General features: G+C 39.9%; 1 protein-coding gene across 4 annotated transcripts in view; it reads left to right on the top strand.

Moving 5' to 3' along the window:
* Nucleotides 1-23,956, top strand: part of LOC138792886 (pinopsin-like) — a 170,305-nt gene that overhangs the window by 49,754 nt on the left and 96,595 nt on the right. For all 4 annotated transcript variants that reach the window (XM_069970936.1, XM_069970934.1, XM_069970933.1 and 1 more), the window contains exon 2: nucleotides 21,592-22,066. In XM_069970936.1, the coding sequence (XP_069827037.1) occupies nucleotides 21,700-22,066 (367 nt within the window). In that variant the 5' untranslated portion in view covers nucleotides 21,592-21,699. The remainder of the gene's footprint in view (nucleotides 1-21,591; nucleotides 22,067-23,956) is intronic.

Here is a 23,956-nt window from a genome sequence, read left to right as displayed (position 1 = left end):
CTCAGGTTGTGTTCTGTTTAAGTGCTATCAAGTTCACTTAAACATAAGTGGAAACAATAACCAAGAAGAATTTTCTTTGAGTTTTAGTTCTAGTATATCATGTGTCATTATTAGAAAGCCTTCCCTGTGAGCAATTCACCAACATGGAAAGCTGGGAAAGGATTGCTTTATATTGGATTAAAGGATTGGGAAAATAAATAGGTTCATGCATAATTGCAAAGTGACTAGACACAGATCAGCCATAACATTAACCCCTTAGTGATCAGCCTAAATTAGGGAATGGGAAAAAGTTGATTTTACCATTTGTTTAGCATTTTTATGTGGTTTACCATATGGTAAAAAATTACTTTTATACTCTGGGTTAGTATGATTAAGATCAAACCAAATTGATGTAGATTTTCTTTTAGGTTGAAAAACACCTTTTCTCAAAGGGGCATTCCCAGATGAGGAACATTCAGTTCGGCACCATTGCGTCCTCTCTCACTTCCCAGTTTGGAGGGGGGGGGGGGGGGGGGGTGAGTTCCTCAGGGGGAATGAGGACAGGACACATTGTTTGGAGCTGAATCAGCTCTGCATTGCTATGTCTCCCACAGAGGTTACACATATCTCTAGGAACAATCCAAGCCCTGGAGATGGAGACAGAAGTGAAAATGTATACTTACGTGTCCTGCGAATCTCCGGCACTCGTGTACATCAAAGCTTGGCCATAGCTAGGGTGGTCAGGGACCTAGGCAACCATCTGTCAACTGTAAAGGGAAACAAAGAGGCCAAAAAGCAAAACTAAGCAATTTTGCTGAGTGCAAAGCAGTTGCAAAATTGCTTACTTTTGTATTCTCTATCACCGAACAATAGTTTAGGTGATGAGATTACCCCCTTTTTTGTCACATTCCAAGAGTTCATTCTGTTCTGTTTGTCATTTGCAGTGATCTCTTTAAATCTAATTCACAATGCTGGTACTTGTATTACTCTGTGGATTTTCTTCACACAGCTCCCCTGCAGAAAATCCACAGTTTTCCCTTCCTGTGTGAAATTAGCCTAAAAATATTTGATAACATGACCCAAAGTAGGTATTCTTACAATATTGCAGAGCTCGACTAAGCTTGCCTTTGTCTTCTCAGAAATCATGTTTCACCCTGCACTTTAGACACTTGAGACATAATGAGAACCTGATACTTTACAGCTCGCTCTAGTTTTGACTAATTTTAATACATTTCTTAGATACATTGCCAAGTCATTAAAAGGGTTATCCTGGCTTAGAACATGGCTGCTTTCTTTCAGAAACAGCACCACTTCTTTTCCTCATATGGCTGCCTTAAAAATCTATACCTGCTACAAATCGTGCCTACATGTATCCATGTTTTCTACTAGGGCGGCATCGAACTTCTTCAGCCGTGGGGAATCAAACACTGAGTGTTCAAGTTAAGATAACATTGCGGAACCTCTAACATTTTGACAGATCCACTCAACACTAGTTATAGGTTGAACTTGATGGACTATATAACTATGTACAGATATGTAAGCATCAAGATCAGGGTTGTTAACTGGTTGTAAAACCCTAGACAGTCTGTAAAAAATGGCGAACTATTTTCAATGTCCATTACAAAAAGCAAGAGTCGCTTGTATGTGTTATTGTAGTTGTAGTCATCATTATCACATCCTCACAGTAAATTCATTCAATGTATTCAATGTATTAGTATTTTGAGCAATAGGCATATGTCACTTATAATCTTTGTTTGGTCATGGTTTCCCAAGGTGACTGTAAATATATTTCACCTGCCTGTGATTTTTGGTAATTTGTCCAGAAAAGATAAAAAACCAAGATCGATTAATCGCATGATCACACATATTATATCCGCTGCATTATATTATGCTGCGGATTTGATGCAGCAATGTTCAGCTATTTATTTATGCAGCATCAAATCCACAGTGTGCAGTATATTGTATGTTTGAACATACCCTTAAGGAGAGCTCCAGAGAACACCAATACATTGTGGTGTGCCTGATGCAGGGCCTGAGGGAGAACCGTAAGACTTTATTTGTTACACAGTATTGCTGGAGATACTAGGGGTGCGGATGTTACTTTTGGCAATTTATAATTTTAGCAGATAAGAAGAGACATATGTGCTGCTTATGAACCTTATTAGCCTTGCAGCAATTAGATATTTTTAGAAACAGAATTACCACGATTTGCAAAACTCCGTTTTTAAGTTGACAGAAAGTTTGTTAAATGTACATTATGCTACAATCTTTGTATCTTTGGTTTTATATGCCCTTACTTCAACTCTGTAGTTTGTTGGTTCTTACTGCTCATCAATGTCAGTCACATAAATCATTTTGCATGTCCATCCAGTTGTCAGTTCAGAAGATGCTATTAATGTGTGTGTAGCTCTCCAGTGAGTCAGACTTATCCACCGGAGACCCCTTTACTTTGGTAAAGATTCTTCTGGACGGGATAGCAACAAAAGCATAATAGAGTTAGAGCAGAATAAGACTGGAGAAGGTGCATTAAATATGTTTTCTGATGTCCCTGGTGGCCCAGTGTTAAAACAATCCAATGTACTGATGGAAATGTCACCAAAGTTTATAGGTAAAGATGCAGAGGAATGACCTGGCTCCGGGCTACACCACATGCAATGGAGTGAATAATATTATTTTAGACAAGGGACGTGCTCATGACTCCCATTCAGCCACCATCTGGCACACTGAAGACAATTCCACTAGGTCAACAGTTAGATTGCGAGCAGTCCAAGGACTAGAAGAAATTTTATAGAACACCACAGGGAGCAATTGACCAATCTGATTATAAATGATAATCCATTGAAAAAAACAGGAGCTGAAGGGTTTGGTGAAACTCCTCACAAGTCATCTGTGAATCAGACTGTTTTCTTACTTAGCTATCAGGAGTATTTTCCCAATGGTAACTATCTAACCCCTCAACCACTTAGGAATTCTTATATACAGTATATTATAGTTGGTCACTAGTAAAGTAACTAATATTTCTTTTGGACAATCTAGAGCAAATTTGCATTTTAATACAATTGGCTTTATACAGCTTATTAATAGATCAGGAGAAATAATAGCAGCAATACACAGAGTCCATAGGTGCTAGCAGGCAATGTCCTGACTAGGGATGGTCCGAACCTGCCGAGGTTCGGGTTCATACGAACCCGGACTCTCGGCAATGATTCCCACTGTCTTAAACCTCCGTTGAGAAGGTGGATAAAGCGTGAAGACCGCCTGGAAAACTGGGATACAGCCTATGGCTGTGGCTGTATCCGGGTTTTCCAGGCGGTCCTCCTGCTGTATCCACCCTCTCCACGGAGGTTTAAGACAGCGGGAATCATTGCCGAGAGTCTGGGTTCGTACGAACCCGAACCTCGGCAGGTTCGGACCATCCCTAGTCCTGACCATACAATATCTTTTGAATTATTAATAGATCACATATTTATTTTCTGCCATGGTGCAGAAATAGCCACATGTTTTACTTTCTATAGTGAGGTTGTGTCAATTTTTACAGTAAGGCCTTATTCACACATTCAGTAAAGTTGTCCGTTTTTCCGGATCCGTAATCACAGTTCAACTTAGAGCACATTGATTTCTATTGGGCTATCCACACTTTCCTTGTTACTTTTGATCCGTAATCCGTTCCGTAAAAAAAAAAAGGACATGCTTTTGTGCAGATTGTGATTGCAGTACGGATTACCAATAGAAGTCTATGGGGTCTGTGTTTTCTGTGACGTCCGTAAAAACACGGATCAAATATTAACAAACGGATGCAAATACGGATGAATTTATACGGACCACGGAGTAAAAATAGCAGGAGGTTTTGCAGTCCAGAAAAATTACTGAACGTGTGAATGAGGCCTAAGGCTATGTTCACACTACGTTTACAAAACAGAAAAGGCGGAAGCTTTTTCTATTTAAAAAGGCACCCTTTTTTACAGCAATTTAATTGACTTCAATGCAGGGCATTAAAGTCAATGAAATGACGGACATCGAATGCACTCAGTATATAAAATGATGGACATTGTCTGCATGGACGTCAAAATAATTACCATGACAATTATTTTCGGACGTCTTTTGCAAACAGCAGACATTATTTTTTGGTTGTTCATGGACAGTTTTCCTTTTGTCACCATCCTTTCAACATTTCTACTATTAAATTCTATGGACTTTTCAATTAAAGACATCCCCAAAGTCCAATTAGCCCACCTGATCTAGAATAATGTACAACAGCTGTCATTAAACTGATAGGTGGCCAAACAGCGAAATGATGTCCGTCATTTTGAACTTAATTTTTTTCTGGTAAAAAACGGAGAGGTAAAAATGCAATGAATAGTTTAACTTGTTTCTCCTATATAATAAAATGTTTTTATGAGTATTTGAATTCATAGATGTTTAGAAATTGTTAATGAGATCAAGAATTTTAATGTACTTATTATAGACCTGGCCTTAAAAGTGCTACGGAATCTGTTGGCCCTATGCAAAGAAAAATTATTATTATGTGGCTGCAACTCAGTTTTTTATAAATATCTTGTATAATGTCTTTGTACTGTATATGTGTTATCGAAATTGGCTGTAAGCTAAATTTGACAATCATAACACAACATTCCTTCAAATGCCACATTAAAATTTTAAATTTTGTCTTTCTGTATAAGTCAAGCAGCTCCCGGTGATTTTATAGGGTAGGCCAATGGCAAAACAATCAGATGTTGGATCAGTAAATAGCAATGTATATTTGCTAGTAGACTTTAAGACTTGCAGAAAGGTCATGGCTTGTCTCAGCTGGAGGTAAGAAGGTTTGCCTCCAAACCTCCCTATATCATATTTAGCAGAGATGTAGATTGAATTAATTATACCAATGGGGACCAACCATTCTAACATTCCATGGTTCATAAAACTTGTGATGTTATTTAGCACTGCTTACATTGAACCAATATATTCTACAATGGTCTAAGGCTCTTATAGCTTGTAAGCTTTATTTAAAATAAAAACGTACATACTGTATAACCAACTGCAGTATTTAAATGCTGCTGCTACTACTACTACTACAGTAATTTGAACTTTTTTTTTTTTACATTTCAAGTCATTGATTTTTTTAATTTATCTTTAGATTTTTGGCATAGATCCTTTTTAAGCTGGCTGTACACATAAGACTTGCTTGGCCGGCAGCTTTCTCTCCTGATTTTTTAATACATGCAGACTAGGCTTAGAAAAAAGAAAGGAAGCTGCTGCCAGATCTCTCTGGATGAAGGATCAGGCTGTTGAAACCCAAAATGGCCAATCTTTCTCTTCTGAACATCTGTTACTGACAGAGAGTCAGAAGGCTGTCATACACATAAGATCTAGAAAAAGTTACATGTAATATGCTCCATAGCATAGAAGTTCCTGAGAATAAAAGAAGGCACAAAATAAGCTCACCAAAGCATATTGTATAACAGGGGACACATCGTTTTCCATAATCAAATAACGGCTGCCACCAGATCAGTGCTTTTCGTGCAGAGATTTGCACAGATGCCAAACTCCTTCACTTCCACGCCAATTGCATCAGTGCTGCCAGGTCTGGGTAAAGTGCAAAGCTTGGGGATGAAAGTAATTAATGCAAAGATTTATTCCTTGCAGTACAACATATTTTGGGTTTGTCCAACCTCCTTCATCAGGTACATTCATTGTACTTGGACAGACTCTGCACATTTCTCAGCATCTACAGCAGTTTAACCTCTTGGATGCCAGCATTGCTCCCTCTCTTACACCTTTGTTCAACCTAACTCATGATGTGTGGGGTGTTATTTAAACATGCCTGAGATAACCATATATCTATCCTAGGATAATAAAAAAAGGAAATATTAAGGGCAGGCTAGATGGACCTAGTATATATACAAATACTCCAGTGGATGATGGGAAGACACCACCCTGTGGCAATGCCCTACAATCTGTAATCATCCTATTCAGTAACCGTGGAGATCCCCATAACATACATATCTACAAAGATTGGATCGACACCCGTATAAAAATTAAGCAACTTTATTTATAGCAATGAACACACAATAAAAACAACCAAGAGACAATTCCAAACATGAAAATAATCCAGACCATGTGATTGGGAAAAATTTAAATAAGGCTATGTGCTGTAAACAGTGTTTAAAAAAAGTACTAATGATAGTGCAAACAATATTTTTACAATAACGCTACATGTATTCAAGTTCACAGTGTACTAAGGCAAATACTGCTCTACACCCATATAGTGTCTAGTCAGCTGTGTCACATAAGTATAACCTATTAGCGGCACTACCAGTGAACCTTTCTAGTGCATCTTATCCGCACTATACTCACATGTAAACATAATCACAAATATTGCACAAGCCAAGTATAGAGTTATTGCATCTTACCCATAAATTCACTAGTCTGGTCGGTTCCCCAACGCACCAGACCAAGGTATAAAAGAGAGCCCACATGATTGAATAGGCAACGCCCCTGAGGAAGCAAAAAGGTCGCTTTACGATCGCGAAACGTGCATTGGGGAACCGACCAGACTAGTGAATTTATGGGTAAGATGCAATAACTCTATACTTGGCTTGTGCAATATTTGTGATTATGTTTACATGTGAGCATAGTGCAGATGAGACATTAGTACTTTTTTTAAACACTGTTTACAGCACATAGCCTTATTTAAATTTTTCCCAATCACATGGTCTGGATTATTTTCATGTTTGGAATTGCCTCTTGGTTGTTTTTATTGTGTGTTCATTGCTATAAATAAAGTTGTTTAATTTTTATATGGGTGTCGATCCAATCTTTGTAGATATAGATGGACCAAGTAGTATTTTTCTGCTGACAGTCTTCTATGTTTGTGAGTGATTGTAGGGTGCCAGTGGGTTGCTATGCTATCCTATTATGTCTTAGGATATGTTTACACGGCATATGCGACCGGCCGTTCCTTGACCCGGCCGAGTCACAGAACGGCTTGTCTTTGCAAAAATCATCCCGCTCGTTACTGCAGTGTCGGCTGGATGATCTTTCCACCCGCAGTGTTCTGATGTTCGGCAGTGTTCCGGCCGCAGTGTTCTTCATTGTGTGAACTGACAGGTCTTTCCACGGCCACAATTCACTGAATTGCGTCAGCAGAAAACTGACATGTCAGTTCTTTGCGGCGCCGCATGGGATCCCGGCTGGAGTGTATACTATGTGTATAAGCTCCGTCCGAGATCCCATAGAAGGAGAGGCAATGTGCATACACATGCAAAGTTCGGCCACTGTTGCCTGGAAGGAAGTGAAAAAAATGGCCCCTGTGCCAATTCACATTGTCTCCTGCTCCTTCTGCTATATGCCTCTATCTCACATTGTGTGTGTTTGCTGAGTGCAGGCTAATGATGCAAACAGGGGGCAGGGCGTGATGTCACGGGATGCTTGGCTGGATCCCCCAATCCCCTGAGTGATCCACCATCTCTGAATAGCCAGAAGTAGGTGCAGCACTACTTTTACTGATTGTGATGGGTGGGGGACTGTGATGATCAGTTGAGGAAAAGCATTGCATTCTGGGAACTGCTTAACCAGGAAGGACAGAAACAAAATTCAGAACAAACCCCCCCAAACAAATGGATTTTTGGTAGTTTCAAAACTGGGATAGACAGGTAAGTAATGCTATATGCTTCTGCAGAAGTTTAATTTTTTTTAACCTCTACCTGGAGTTCCCCTTTAAGTCCCACTGGGGCACAGTGTTCTTGTTTGATCACTTCTATAATGCTCTGATATATTCTGTGTATCAAAACATATTGCCTGTACATTCAGTCTATTTCCAGTGTTTACCCACCAAAATATTGTGATTATGAGTTAAACAGCCAGAATTGTAGATATCTCCAATCCTGGCCACTACTGTCAAATGTTGGGTGAATATGAAATCCAGCACCCACTGCTGATAGCACAGCTCCTGTACAGACACTGTCCTCTAGATGTAATTGTCCATTTTCAAGACTAAATTTGGTCCATTTGTGGCAAGGGGTAAAAAAGTGTTTACATTTTATATTTAAAGGTGTTAAAAACACACACATATGGTATTCCCATAAACATGAAGATCTACATAAAAAGTTAATGCAAGTTACACAATGAATATTGTAAAATTAAAAAAGGAAAAAAAAGAAAATATCCTGTAATGCATTTCTTTTAAATTCACATGCAAATTTTTTTTCCAATTTTTATCAAAATAATGATCATGACAATTATTTTCCGACGTCTTTTGCAAAAAGTAATAACTTTTCGGATGTAAAGAAATTGATTATTTTTTTTTTCCCCCTAAATCAATGAACGTTATTTCCATGTAACATTAGAAATAACCTGGTTTCAGGCTATAAGATACAGTTGAAATGATACCTTTCTATATACCTCATACAGTGATTTACAATAGCACATACTTACACGTACCTTTATGCTTTAGTCATACACTTACAGCACTTTTCCAGTCCTGAGTCAGCAATGTGGTAGTGAACATTATTACCAGCAATTTCATAGAAACATGTTTCTGCTCTTCTTCGCAGCAGCACTTTGAGCATGGAAAAGTGCTGCTTTACTCCCATATGGCCTAGTCCCAAATGTAATGAAGGCTTAGGTACGTGATCTCTGTTCACCACCGCATGCTCTAATGCAGTGCTTTTAGGATGTGTGGCAGAAAAAGAAACCTCCACAAGTCTCTGCAATCATCACAAATTCTGAAAGTGTCTTGGGAAATATGGAAAATGTGAGATCTTACACAGCATGCACTATCCCATTATAACAACATACCTGGCCTGGTTAAATAGAAATGGCCAAACTACTATATTTCTGAATTTCTCTTTATATAATTTTATTAAGGACCACAAAAATTGAAATATAGAAGACTGACAGCATTAAAAGACCCATTGGTCCATCTAGTCTGCTCCTATATTATCTCCTTTATTATTATCTTAGGATATATGTATGTTTATTCCAGGCATGTTAAGAGTCAGTTATTGTAGATTTACCAACCTTATCTACTGGTTTGTTCCAAGTATCTACCATTTTTTCAGTAAGGTAATATTGTCCCCTTCTTCTTGTTCAGTTTTTTTTTAATTAAAACACGTTACTTCTGAACCTTATTTAGTGCTTTAACATATTTAAAGGTTTTAATCATGTCCCCCCTTTCCCTTCTTTCCTCCAGACTATATAGATTCAAATCCTTAAAGAGGTTGTCCGGGATTTTTAAATAACTTTGCATTGCACTGACTTCTGTGGGTGTTGTATTTTCTAAATACACTTTCATTTTTTATTTAGAGCAGTTATTGTGTTCTCAGGCTCAGTCACATGACCATTCTGCCTGTGTTTTCTTTACGTCCTCTGATGTCACGTTCCCATCCTGTTTCCTGTTCCTGCCAATGAGAAAACAATGAATCATCAGGTGGGTGGGGTTATGCATCCATATTAATTTATCCCCACCCCTGTAGGAGGAGCTAACATCTGAGCCCAGTAAACTGCAGCAGTAAGGGCAGCATGACATGGAGGACAGCAGGAGCTGATTTCTATGTTGTGGGGGGCACAGAGGTTAGTCATGTTGCTTTGTAGTGTTGGAGTCCTGGAAATAACAGCTGCATGTATATCCCTTAATTTTTGCATGGATTTTATCACACTTTCCAAAACATTGTGAGCCCCATTGTGGACAGGGACCAAGTGACCATAATCTCTGTGCAGTGATGCAGAATAAGTTGGTGCTATATAAATGTCAGTCACCATTCTATCTACTGTATTTACTTGCAACAGAATCTTGGCTCATTTAAGCCCCACCCTGCTGAAACCTCACCCACCTGTAATCCCACCCACCTGCAGGTTGCTGCCCCCCCCGTGACCTAAAAGTCCTTTATGTAAATAAACAAACAAAAATCTAAAAAGCAGCAACAGAAGATGCCCAGGGACACAGGGGGAGACTGAAAAAGTTGGAGGAAACAGCTAAGGTAAAAGGACAGACTACAAATTATTCTTTATTTCAATAAGAAAAAACGGTTGGACAACCTCTTTAAGTTTTTCTTGATATATTTTATGCCCTACACACTCTACCATTTTTGTAGCCCGTCTTTGAACCCATATTATTTTATCAATATTTTTGTAGGTTAGGTCTCCAGAACTGGACACAGTATTCCACAGTGGTCTCACAGGAGCTGTATACAGCGGGATCATAGTCTCCCTCTTCCTACTGGTTATACCTCTAGCTATACAGTCCAGCATATCATTTGCTTTCCCCACTGCTTGGTTGCACTGGCGACTCTTCCTTTTCACCGACACAGAACTGCAGATATAGTTCTCAGATGGAGTATTCCTTCTTGCCTTTTACATTTAGAAACATTGAACTGCAGTTTTCATTCAGATGCTTTAGTTCCATTTGTACCACATTTTTGGACTTTGTTTAGGCATCTAAGAACAGGAAATAATGTCATACAAACTAAACTTTTCAGGTGGTCTAAAGCAGTATAGGGGTCATCATTGTCACTAACTTTGGTGGTCTAGAGGTGAAAAGAGTTAGATCATGTAAGCTTAATGCATTGTCATCTAATCGCTAAAACAAACTGCAGTGATACATGTAGCTACGGCATTGCCTTTAGCTAGCTACTGTAAGTTGCTTTTGTACAAGTGTAAGATGAAGCCATTTCTGCACCCTGACTGTTGGTCTAATGACCTAAACTGACAGCATTAAAGATGCCTATGACCAACAAATTTTTAAAAACCTGCATGCTTTTATTAGGGGATAAGAAGCTCATTGATGAGTGAGTGCACTGTCAGTGCACAGTCAGTGCTCAGGGCTATGTTCATTTTGGGAACAATTTTAGAATTGATGGGTGTTTCAGTGGCTAGACCCCACAATCAGCTTGTTATCCACTATGCTGTAGGAGATGGGAATACTCTTTTAATAATCAACATACCTATAAGGGATGAGTAAATGACTCGGAAATTCACTTTGCGAAGTTCGCGAATATTCGCGAATCGCAAACAAATGAATTTTATTAACAACAGGCAAACTATAATAGCTACAATAGTGGAACTATTAGAGTGCAGTGATTTTTTCAACAGCTGTTCCTGTGACAGTGTCAAAAGTTGGAAAATGTAAATTTTTAAGAAATGTCAATCAGCCTGTCAATCATTCAATTTCCGCCATGGACAGTATAATGCACCACATGTTGGTGGATCAGCGGCCTAATATCGATTTTCTCCCAGAACAGCAGTGGACATTGGTAATTGAACACCAAGTGCGGTATTAAGATTAACACTGTATTCACTGTGACTTAAAGGGGTAGTGCGGTGCTACACATTTATTCACTAAATAACATGCATTCTAAAGTTATACAACTTTGTAATGTGTGTTATTTAAGTGAATGGCCCCCTTCCCCATGTTTCCCCCACCCCCGGAAGTGTGGTGCATTATACTAACCACCCCGACCGCCATCTTGGGACAATGACATAATCTTCAGGAGGCCGGTTTGACCGCTCCAGCCCTCCTTCATGCCGGCCCCCCTCTGGCGCATCATCAGCTGCTCAGCCGAAATTGGCTGAGCATAACTATAACTAATCCCTTGCTCTTGCAAAAGACAGTACTGTAAGCTAACATGTGCGTTTGTTATTGCGGCCACTATGTCTAGCAAGTTTGTGAAGCGAATCTGGCGAATTTGTGAATCACAACAAGGCAAATTAAATGCCGCAAATTGGAATTCATCAGATTTGCTTCACTCATCTCTAATACATATATGGGATGAGTGAATAGTTTAAGTATAATAGCTATTAAAAGTATTATATTAAAGGTTATAATAAAAGTAATTTGTTTTGCTTTACGTACGAAACAATTGATGTTGTGTCCATTCTTTCATGCAGTTGCAACCTTGGAGTGTCTGTGTGATGCTAACCTGTGTGAAGTACCATACTTACTGCCAAATTAAAATAGCTAAATAAATAGATATTAGACAGAAGACTCAAGTAACATATTTAGTTTGGGCTCTGATAAAACAATAAGAAAAGATGATTCATGCTTTTGCCTATTTTTAGCCAGAAACCCTAGTTTTTAGACACGGTTTTCTAGGAATGACAAACACAACAATGAACTCTGTGTTCTCTTAATCAGGATATATTTTCTTTTTTTGGAGCCAGACATAGATTGTTCTTGCACATAAAGAGAAATGGCTTCCTTTCTTTGCAGCAATGTACTTTTACTGACACATATTATGTGTTTTAACAATCCATTTCGGGACACACTATAGGCTTTCATGTATTTTATTTTGTGTCTTTTATTCATTTGGTATTACTTTACATAACATAATTACGTAACATAATTAGATAATTATTACATAATTATATAATTGTCTTTTATCTATTCATGAGATCACTTGGCAAATGTTCTTCTATCATAAATGCTACAGATTTGTCAATTCTATTATTATTATTATTATTATTATTATTATTATCATCATCATCATCATAAATGCAACAAAAATGCCATGTGTGAACACAGCCTTACTTTCTGACACAATATATACATACCCTGGGATCTCACACATTGGTTAAATCGGCGAACGACTGTTTACACGGAACGATCTGCGAATTTTTTACGAACGACGATTTTAAAACATGTTGTAGGATCAAAATGAATGATTTCTCATTCGTCGTTTGATCGTTCGCAGCATTTACATGTACGATTATCGTTCGAATTCAATTGTTATCATGCAAATTCGCTCGATAATCGTTCCGTGTAAACGCAGCATAAGGCACTGCACTTCCCCCATAGAGGTGGGAATGTAATACAAATCTATTTGTATTACTGCGGTTAAGCCATGACAGTTTGTACCTTTATTTATTCATCTTTCATTGGTTTTATATACTTATGCAGTTGACTTGTTAATCTTAAAGTTTGTGTGTTTTTTTGTCTTATTCCTTCAATATACATTAAAAGAATACTTATTGGGCTTTAAGATTTGCCACATATTCCTTATCCTTATATTAATCTGTCATCCTGTCGATGCAATTATTGTATAATAATACAACTGAATGTATGCCATACAGTCTCTCCATTCACAAGATAATATCAAAGAAAAGTTCAATGCGCCTCTAGCCCCTGATTTAGCCTGTGTGTTTGACAGGGGCTATGATCTTAAGTTTTTATGAATACCAGCTGTCTCTTAAATGTTAACTACTTTTATTGTGTAGCTGAACCTGTTCAGCATATCAAAGAAAAAGCATGCACTTGCTATGTAGGTAGTTATGATAATATTACAGGATTTCATTATATAGAACACTGTTTTTGTGTGAATAAGTATGTGTAATGTATAAAAAACAGAAGGATACACTATAAGTATATTTAATAATGCAATATTAAATCATGTTTTCTATTCTTGCCATTAGCAACAGAAGTTATTAACTGGCAAATCCAAATGCCTCATGAGTAAGTTTTTTAGGAGTTAGGACCCCCCCCCCCCCCATCCTCAGGGGACTATGTAACTAATTCAGTACCTTGCACAGACATCTCAGAGAGAGGAAGAAATCCTATGGACACATTCCAGGAATAACTCGGTGCAAGATTGATATCATAAATGTGTCTGTGGATCCGCATCTTAAAGGGGTTATAAAGTGCTACAAAGACATGGCCACTTGCTTCCAGAGACAACACGACTCTTGTCTCCAGGTCAGGTGCGGTTTGCAATTAAGCTCCACTTCACTTCAATGAAACTAAGTGGCAAACCCCACCCAAACTGGAGACAAGAGTGGTGTTGTCTCTGGAAGAAAGTGGCCATGTTTTTGTAGTGCTGGATAACCCTTTTAAGCTGACAGGAAGTACATCCAACATACTGCTTGATTCTATTAAGTAATTTCAGATACAATACTGTTACGTGGTGTTACTACACTGTGAGGGTCCTTTTACACATGCAGATCAACTGGTGTCAGAAAGTTATATAGATTTGTAATGTACTTCTATTAAAAAAATCTTCAAGTACTTACCAGCTGCTATATGTCCTGCAGGAAATGTTTTATTTTCAGTCTGACACAGTGCTCTCTGCTGACACCTCTGGCCGAGACAGGAACTTTCTAGAGAAGGAGAGGTTTTCTATGGGTATTCCTATAGAAAAGCTCTCCTTTTCTAGAAAGTTCCTGTCTCGGCCAGAGGTGTCAGCAGAGAGCACTGTGTCAGACTGAAAATAAAACAGCATTTCTTGCAGGACATACAGCAGCTGGTAAGTACTGGAAGACTTGAGATTTTTTTAATAGAAGTAAATTACAAACCTATATATTTTTCTGACACCAGTTGATTTGAAAGAAAAAGATTTGCGCTGGACAACCCCTTTAAGCACACGTTTTCCAAATGACAAGCGGTGATTTTTTTCTTTTAAATGATAGGTATTTACACAAGAAGTTAAATTGGTCCAAAAAGTCGCTAATAGAATTGTAATTATGATTGTGATTGCATTTGTATATATACTGTGAATGATTGTAATTGTGTTTATATCTATGTACTGTGATCGGTGAGAGTTTACATTGAAAGACTCACAACAATTGTCAGGAATGTGCTTTTGCGCTCCTCAGTTCGGGGCGTGCAGCACAGAAGGCACCGAACCTTGTGTGAACAGGGCTCTGTTTTTGTCTGTCCCCCCCCCCCCCACACACACACTTTGCCTCTCAGCCTCTGGCAATGATAGAGTTACTCTGCTCTCTCGTGCGCCTGGCGCGTGGCCATGCTCTCTGCCCCCTCCCCTCTCTCCCCTGACGCTGTCAAAAGATTGTGACAGCGGCAGTGGACAGCGGAGAGGAGGCAGACACAGGGGACATCAGCTATGGGATCATTATGATCCCATAAGCTGATGTCAAATCACGACCTGGGCATTGAGGCATCAATTATCCCATGTTGTGAAAGGGTTAAATTTCACTAAGACTTCAACAACTTGCACCCCACCATCAACCTCAAATTAAGCAATTCCAATAGTGAATTTTTTAGACACAGCTATACGCATTAAAGACCACTGGATACTTACATGAATATACCGCAAACCGACAGACTGAACTGCTAAGCTGAGAAACAACAGCTTCCATCCCAAACATACAAAACAATCTATTATATACAGACAGGCAATTCGGTACAATCGTATCTGCGCAGAAAAAGCAGACCTGGACCAGCACCTCCTTAATCTTAGGACTGACTTCCTCCAATTGGGCTACAAACCAAATATGACGGACAAACAGATCAGCCAAGCAGCAGCCATCAACAGGGACACTCTACTTAGATACAAAGAGGCCGAAGATGAAACCCGAGTGCCCCTAGTTGTCACCTACCAAGCATTCAGTGGGCAGTATTAAAAAATGCCTTGTTAAAGGTAAATAGAATACATAAACGAGAAGCTAGCAAAAGTAAAAGGAAGAAGAAACCATTATGGTTTACTAGAGAGGTTAAGGCCATTGTAAAGGGAAAAAAGGCAGCGTATAGGAAGTATAAGGAGACTGGGAATGAAGCTGACAGAGAGAAATATAAAATTATACAGAAAGAGGGAAAACAGATTATAAATGCTGCTAAAGCCTCTAAAGAGGAAGAAATGGTAAAATCTATTACTGCGGGGAATAAAACCTTCTTTAGATACATAAGTGACAGGAAGAAGAAGAAGACGGCTGCAGCATTACTAAAATAAGTAATGGGGATAATACGTTTATTGATGGAGATAAGGCGGTCGCTGACTGTTTAAATAGCTACTTCTGCTCAGTATTTTCAGAAGACGGCCTTCAAAATCACAGGATGGTTGAACACGAAGAGTGGAGGAGGGGGAGTCAGGCCGCATGGCCACTGGGTTAGTATCTGTCATGAGGGGTAAGACTTGTGATTGTGTGGGGAAGTTATAGCTACACATACATGGTTTGGGGTTATTTTCAGCACATTTGTTTACATCACATACCCATGGGCATAGTGTAATATATAAGGATTTCCTGTTCATGATTTCATGGATATATAGGAACATAGATAGATGATTATATCTTAATTGCTATCCTCACATCATCCAGTTGTGCCTCATTTGTTAAATTAATGTTCCTGATGTCCTCCTATGATGTTTTTAATTTGTATATAGTGTATATGTTTTTATGGGGGGATTGTTTTTTGTCTAAATAAAATATATGAATTATTCAATAAACATTTTGGTTTGTAGGTCATATGTTTATGGTAAAATCTCAATTTTCTTTGATTCAAATATGTTGATGTTCTTATGTAGGTGTAATTGGTTGAACACAGCATTGGCTCCAGTTGTTTTGGTTTAGTCCCAATGTTTTAGAGGTTAAAGTTGCAGAGGAACTTGCCCTATTAAAGATGAATAAGGCAATGGAGCCAGATGGTTTCCAACCCAGGGTTCTTAACCCTTTCATGACCTGGGATCATTGATGCCTCAATGCCCAGGTCGTGATTTTACATCAGCTTATGGGATCATAAAGATCCCATAAGCTGATGTCCCCTAGCTCTGCCGCCTCTCCGATGTTCCCTGCCACTGTTACTATCTTATAACAGAGGCAGGGGAAAGAGGGGAGATGGCAGAGCTCACAGGGGGCGCGCCCGGTGCACGTTCTGTCCTCCCTCCTCCCTCCTTCTGCCTGCCACCGTAGATAGAAACCGGAAGCCAGAGGCTTCCGGTTTCTATGGCTGCCATCGGGGCTCTGCGATCAGTTCGCAGAGCCCCGATGGACACCAGAGAGACAATTCTCCCTCAGTAGCGCGGCTCAAGTGCTGAGAGTTGCGGCGGGCCCCTGATAGCCGGGACCCGCCGCGGATGACACAGACGTAGCTCCTACACCTGTGTCATCCTCTGCAGGGAATTCACGTCGCTGCAGCACCAGGCATAGGCTGCAGCGATGTAAATTTACAGTGCAGCGGCAGGAGGGGGTTAAAGAACTCAGAACAGTGATTGCTGCCCCCCTGACAGATCTGTATAACCAATTCCTGCTAACAGTAGATACAAGAAGGGTAGTAGAGATGAGCCCAGTAACTACCGGCCAGTGAGCTTAAAGGGGTATTCCCCCCAAAATTATTTTTGCATTAATACGTTGCCCACCCGTAGCTTTACATCTTTCCAATATAAAGTTATTATGGATTCTGCACAGTTTTGCTGTTATCTAGGTGCCCCCACTCCCACCGATTGCATAGAATCATCAGCTCTCAGTCCACTCCGACACCGCTCCCTGCTCCTGGCTCCCACCCTCCGAGAAGGCATCACGTGTCCTCAGTCTCTTCAATGGGCTGGGTTATCGCTTCTAACCCAGCACATTGAAAAGAGGGAGGACAGTGACACAGTGACAGCAGCTGCTGCTGATCAGTGTTTCGCTCTCTGAAAGCATCCCCCCAGCTCTCAACTGATGAGCGGTGGCCGCCCGCGGCACCCAACACCCCCCCCCCGCACCTGAACTGATGAGCGGCCGCCTGTGGCACCCGACACCCCAACCACCCCACCCCCACCCCCCGCACCTGAACTGGAAACCACACCCTAACCCCCCCCCTGCACCTGAACTGATGAGCGGCCGCCTGCTATGTTGCTCATTCAACTCTGCTATGTCGCTCATTCAACTCTGCTATGCCGCTCCCCGACACCCCCCCCCGCACCTGGACTGATGAGCGGTCGCCCGCAGCACCCGACACCCCCCCCCTCCATATCTGAACTGACCAGCGGTCATCGCCCGCGGCACCCGACATCCATACGCCCCCCCCCCCCCGAACTGACCTGATGAGCATATCACTCATTCAGCTCTACTCTGCTGTTCTTTTAGCTCTACTATGCTGCTCACTCAACTCTGCTATGTCGTTCACTCAACTCTGCTATATTGCTCATTCAACTCTGCTATATTGCTCATTCAACTCTGCTATATCGCTCATTCAACTCTGCTATATCGCTCATTCAACTCTGCTATATCGCTCATTCAACTCTGCTATATCGCTCATTCAACTCTACTATGCTGCTAACTCAACTCTATGTCGCTCATTCAGCTCTACTATTCCGCTCGCTCAACTCTACTATGCCGCTCGCTCAACTCTGCTATGCCGCTCACTCAACTCTGCTTGCCGCTCACTCAACTCTGCTATATTGCTCACTTAACTCTGCTATATCGCTCATTCAACTGTGCTATGCAGCTGACTCAACTCTGCTAGGTCGCACTCAACTCTGCTAGGTTGCACACTCAACTCTGCTATGCCACTCATTCAACTCTGCTATGCCGCTCACTTAACTCTGCTATGCCACTCACTCAACTCTGCTAGGTCGCACACTCAACTCTGCTAGGTCGCACACTCAACACTGTTAGGTCGCACACTTAACTCTGCTATGCCGCTCACTCAACTCTGCTATGTCGCTCATTCAGCTCTCCTATGCCACTCATTCAGCTCTACTATTCTGCTCGCTCAACTCTGCTATGCCGCTCATTCAGCTCTGCTATATCGCTCATTCAACTCTGCTATATCGCTCATTCAACTCTGCTAGGTCGCACTCAACTCTGCTATGCTGCTCATTCAACTCTGCTATGCTGCTCATTCAACTCTGCTATGCCACTCATTCAACTCTGCTATGCCGCTCATTCAACTCTGCTATATCGCTCATTCAACTCTGCTATATCGCTCATTCAACTCTGCTAGGTCGCACTCAACTCTGCTATGCCACTAACTCAACTCTATGTTGCTCACTCAACTCTGCTATGTCGCTCATTCAGCTCTACTATGCCGCTCGCTCAACTCTGCTACTCAACTCTGCTATGCCGCTCATTCAACTCTGCTATGCAGCTCATTCAACTCTGATATATCTACTGCATATTAGCTCTGCTACATCATGTACCAGTTAGACATAAGCATTGCATGATGGGAAATGTAGTTTTCTGGCCGGCGCCATGTTGGATATAGATCGGCTTTTTAAAAAACTTGTAACTATGGAACGGAAGCAGCTAGAAAGACGGGAGATGGCTCAAAATACTCAGGGGGACTTGGTGAGTAAGACGAGCTAGGTTTGGGAGCATTTTATTTTTTTTAGCTCTTGGGGGGAATACCCCTTTAACATCTGTAGTAGTAAAAATAATGGAAACTCTTTTAAAAAAAGAAGATAATGGATCACCTAAGAATTGGTCCTTGTAAATGTGTCAGCAATTAGCCAAAGAGCAGAAAACCACCCAATTCTCGTCTGATTGACTGTGAAAGGAACCTTACCTCTGACTATATTTTGGATAATCCTTGGCTAACAAATAAGAATGTGTTTTGAGTGATGTGATATGTGGGAAATATTTACCTATGAACATTATTTTACAGGTTATGTATGGATTTTATCTACATATCCTGAAAATATTTTGCACTAATCTTGATTTACAGTCCTTGTAGATTGGCACAGCCATGAACATTACGATTCCTTGATCATTCATATGGCCCATCTCTTTTATCATTATTAGCAGCACATCTACCATTTACATAGGAACACGTGTGGGCGAGTAGGGCCGGTTTTAAGACCTGCATAACAGATGCGATAGCCCACAAATGAGTATTTCAACAATACTTGTAAGATGTAATAAGTTCTTTATAGTCTGATAATCCAGAAATGCATTTACATTCTGCTGCTTTCAGAGCTAAAATCTCTCATCATTCTTTGCATGTTCAATGCAAGTAATCCGAAGCTTTATGAGATCCCAGCTATATCATTAGGGATATGTCTGGAATAAACTTATAGTGTGCTTCTAATAACATTTTAAAGCATGTAAACCCAGGACTCCAACAATGTTGATCAAAAAATTAAAACATTTTGGCATTTGGAGCACAGGGGTGCAAAAGTAAGCAAAATCAATAAACAAATTTATGTTACCAAAACCCAAAATAGCTACTGCTTCAATGGGGTAAAGGAGGATTACCATCTTTGGCACTTATGTCATACACACAAGTTACACTATATTTGGTATGTACAGTAGTTATTCACTGGTTCCTTACAGGCCTTATTCACATGTTCAGTGTTTTTTTTCCCAGTCCACATAAAGGTCCACTATTGTTACTCTGTGATCTGCGCAGTTTGGTCTGTAATTGCATCCATATCCACATCCCCATAAAATGTTGAAATGGTAATGTTGGCTCATCCATGCCGTGATCACATCTGAGTTATAACTTTTTTCCTGGCACGAATTGTGGATCTGTGAAAACTTGGAACGTGTGAATAGCCCATTAGAACGCAACAGGCTTTGAAATTGTCCGTGAGCATGGATCTGTGATCACAGACACAACTTCACGGAATGTGTGAATAAAGCCTTAGAGGTTCATTGTGGCCCTTTCCATAAAGGTCTATAGCAGTTACATACATGCAGTTTTTTGTTTTAACTAAATAAACAAAACAAAACACATTTATTAACCCCTTCACGCATGAGGGCGTACCTGTACGTCCTCATGTGGGTGGGGGCGTACAGAGGGGGGCCGCACGGCGACCCCGCTCTGAGCCACCACAATCCCAGGTGCTATCTCGAGCCCGGGATAGTGGCAATTAGTGGTCACGGTCAGATCACCGCGCCCGCTAATTAGCCTTTTAAATGCAGCTGTCAAATGCTGCTGTTCCGTTTCCTGATGGTCTAGCGGGGGGAGGGGGGTTGTGTAAAAAAAAAAAAAAATATGTGTTTTTATTAATAAAAAATCCCTCCCCTAATAAAAGTTTGAATCACTCCCCTTTCCCCATTTGATAAAAAAAATTAAATAAATAAATAAACAGGTTTGGTGTCGACGCATGTGTAATTGCCCGAACTATTAATTTATTTCTTTCCTGATCTTTCACAGTAAACGGTGTGAGCGCAAAAAAATTCCAAAGTGCAAAATTGTGCATTTTTGGTCGCATCAAATGCAGAAAAATTGTAATAAAAATACGTGCAATCAAGGTACCGATAGAAAGTACAGATCATGGCGCAAAAAATGACACCTCACACAGCCCCATAGACCAAAGGATAAAAGCGTTATAAGCCTGGTAATAGAGCAATTTTAAGGAACATTTATTTTTTAAAAAAGGTTTAAATTTTTTTAAAAGCCATCAAATAAAATAAAAGTTACAAAAATTATATATCGTTTTATCGTTGAAACATGCCAGTTTTACCCTAGGGCAAACGGCGTAAACACAAAACCTCCCTAAATTTAAAAAAAATTATTATTTTTTTTTATTTCACCGCACATTTAATTTTTTCTGGTTTTGCAGCTTATTTTACGCAAAAATTAAGCCTGCCATTGCAAAGTACAATTAGTGGCGCAAAAAAATAAGGGCTCATGTGGGTCTGTAGGTCAAAAAATGCGAACGCTATGGCCTTTTAAACATGACGAGAAAAAAATCGAAAGCGCAAAGACAAAAATTAGCCCGGTCCAGAAGAGGTTAATGTTTGTGTCTTTATACTTTATCAGGCATCTACAGTATCTATATGTGTAACTCTCTGTAATCATTTGTAAATATGAAATCTGTTGTTCTCCATTGTATCCTTAAGAAGGATGTCTTGTTTTAAAAAAATCCAATAAAGATTAACTAAGATTTACTGACTGACAAAATAAATAGATTGATCCTAAGATAACTTTACTCATTGTTACATTATCTTCCCTACTTATTTTAGGTCCCTCATCATCTGGAATGAATTAAAACCATAAGAAGATTAACAGAAGAAATATTCGGACCCACCCTGGTTTATGGAGGCTCAGACCTTTGCTTGTTTTTAGCTGTGATGATGTCTGACCGGAATACAAACTGGACAACAAACATCAGTTCTGAAACCTCTTTGTCGTACTTGGACAATGATGAATCCCAATCCCAAGCTCCTGTAATGACTAGAACAGGGCACACAGTGGTAGCTATTTTTCTTGGATTTATCCTTATCTTTGGCTTCCTTAACAACTTTATAGTCTTAGTCCTATTTTGCAAGTTCAAAACCCTAAGGACTCCAGTCAATATGATGTTATTAAATATAAGTATTAGTGATATGCTAGTTTGCGTATCTGGCACAACATTGAGCTTTACATCCAGTATTCAAGGTCAATGGATTGGTGGAGAGTATGGATGTCAATGGTATGGTTTTGTCAATTCCTGTTTTGGTAAGTACAGTATGTATATATTATGTGATACCCAGGAAAGGTTATGTTCACATCATGCTACTGGTTAACATTCAGCATATACAGTGGGAATTCTCCTTGTGCACACACTGAACATAGTGATAATTTGGCATACAGTATGTGGGGGAGGGTATGCACCAATATTTTTTTCTTCTGCTGTGCTGAAAAGCATTGTCACACTATTCGTATCCTATAAGGCTATGATTACACGCTGTATAAGACCTGGCCGGGTCACAGAACAGATGGTCTCAGAAAAGATCCTGGCCGGTACTGCAGTACAGGCCAGATGATCTTTAGCGCCGCTGAGTTCTGATGCGGACGCATCCGTGTACGCCTGCATCAGAACCCCCACAGTGCACAATGGAGCATGCGGCCGGAGCCTCTTCCTCCATTGTGTGAACTGGCAGGGTTTTCTGCGGCGGCAGAAAACTGATATGTCAGTTTTCTACGGCGCCGCTAGTGATCCCATCCGAAGTGTATATTATGTGTATACTTTCCGGCCGGGTTTCTCTCAGCCTGCAGGACTACATGAGTACCACAGAAATCACGGCCGTTGTAACAGTGGCCGTGATTTCTGCGGAACTTACGTAGCGTGAACATAGCCTAACAATTTATACAACTATATAACATACCGTAGCATAGATTTAGGTTTAAATACAGTGCATGTATCAAAAGATTTCCTTATATAAACCAATAACCTTTTCAGTCATTTATAATATATTTATTATCTATGGTGATCTATACATAGCTCCTCATTTTACATTTACCCGGTGACATGGCTTGTATGCTTTCTGCTGGTTTGATGTTAATTATTTAAGGGAATGTATGGTCAGAAAATTATATATAATTGACATCATGTTTTTATTATACACATATTTAGAAAAAAATGGTTTTTGTGTAATTATCCACAAAGAAAAAAATATGAACTCTTTACAGTTTTCACACTGGGTAACAGAGCAGGCACAATAAACTCTTGCATGTGATTTATTTGCTAGCTATGTTGTTTATGCAGGCAGGGAAATCTTTTCAGCCAGGTAAAGTAATGACAGGTGAATTGTGTTGCTGGAATCAGTACAGTTTCAAGAATAAGTATCTTTTCAGAATGTCAGTGTGCACAGCTCTCTTCAAGCCATGTTAGTTTTTGTTAGTCTGTTATAGTCCCACTATTATAGCTACTAGATTTAAACTGTTTTACCGTAATTCATTTATACACGATTCATGAATTCACGCAAATATTAGCAAACCTCGCAAAACAAATTTTCGTGTGATTCGCTCATCTCTAGTCATGTGCACCCAAGGCTTATTGATGCACATGAAAATATGTTTAGTCTGCCTGATCTGATCTCACAGAAGAGCTACTGTAATATACAGTAAATTGCTAAACAAGTTAATGCTAAGTGTAATAGAAAGGGAGTCAGAAAACATATAGCATCAAAGCTTGTTATGTATGGGGCTGCCTGTCTACTGTCCCTATCAATCAGCTGGTGAGCAATAAAATTAAATCATGGAGAAAATGAAGAAGGTAGCATTTTCTAAATAATCCCATTTTCTTTTACATCATTTGAATGACCAGGTACATGTGTCACTTAGCTAGAGCTATTGGAGGAAGCCAGTGGAGACAATGTGATGCTTTGAGCTATGTTGTACAAGTATAAATTAGTCCTAGCATTTATGTGGATGTTTCAATAGGTTCATGTGGATGTTTTATACATTTTCAATAATTGCTGGCCAAAGAATAATTCAGCTGACATCTCCCAATACTATTACCTATCCAATCTTTCTCTCCCCTGACATCATCAGTCCAGGGAGAATCAGGAGGCCACCATACACTTTAGACAATTGGCCAGTCCTGCTGAAGTCAGCAATGTACCA

The sequence above is a fragment of the Dendropsophus ebraccatus genome, chromosome 5 (assembly GCF_027789765.1).
Source record: "Dendropsophus ebraccatus isolate aDenEbr1 chromosome 5, aDenEbr1.pat, whole genome shotgun sequence".
In the NCBI taxonomy this organism is placed as follows: Eukaryota; Metazoa; Chordata; class Amphibia; order Anura; family Hylidae; genus Dendropsophus; species Dendropsophus ebraccatus.
The sequence above is the reverse complement of the archived record's forward strand: the minus strand, read 5'-3'. Positions and strand labels throughout refer to the sequence as shown.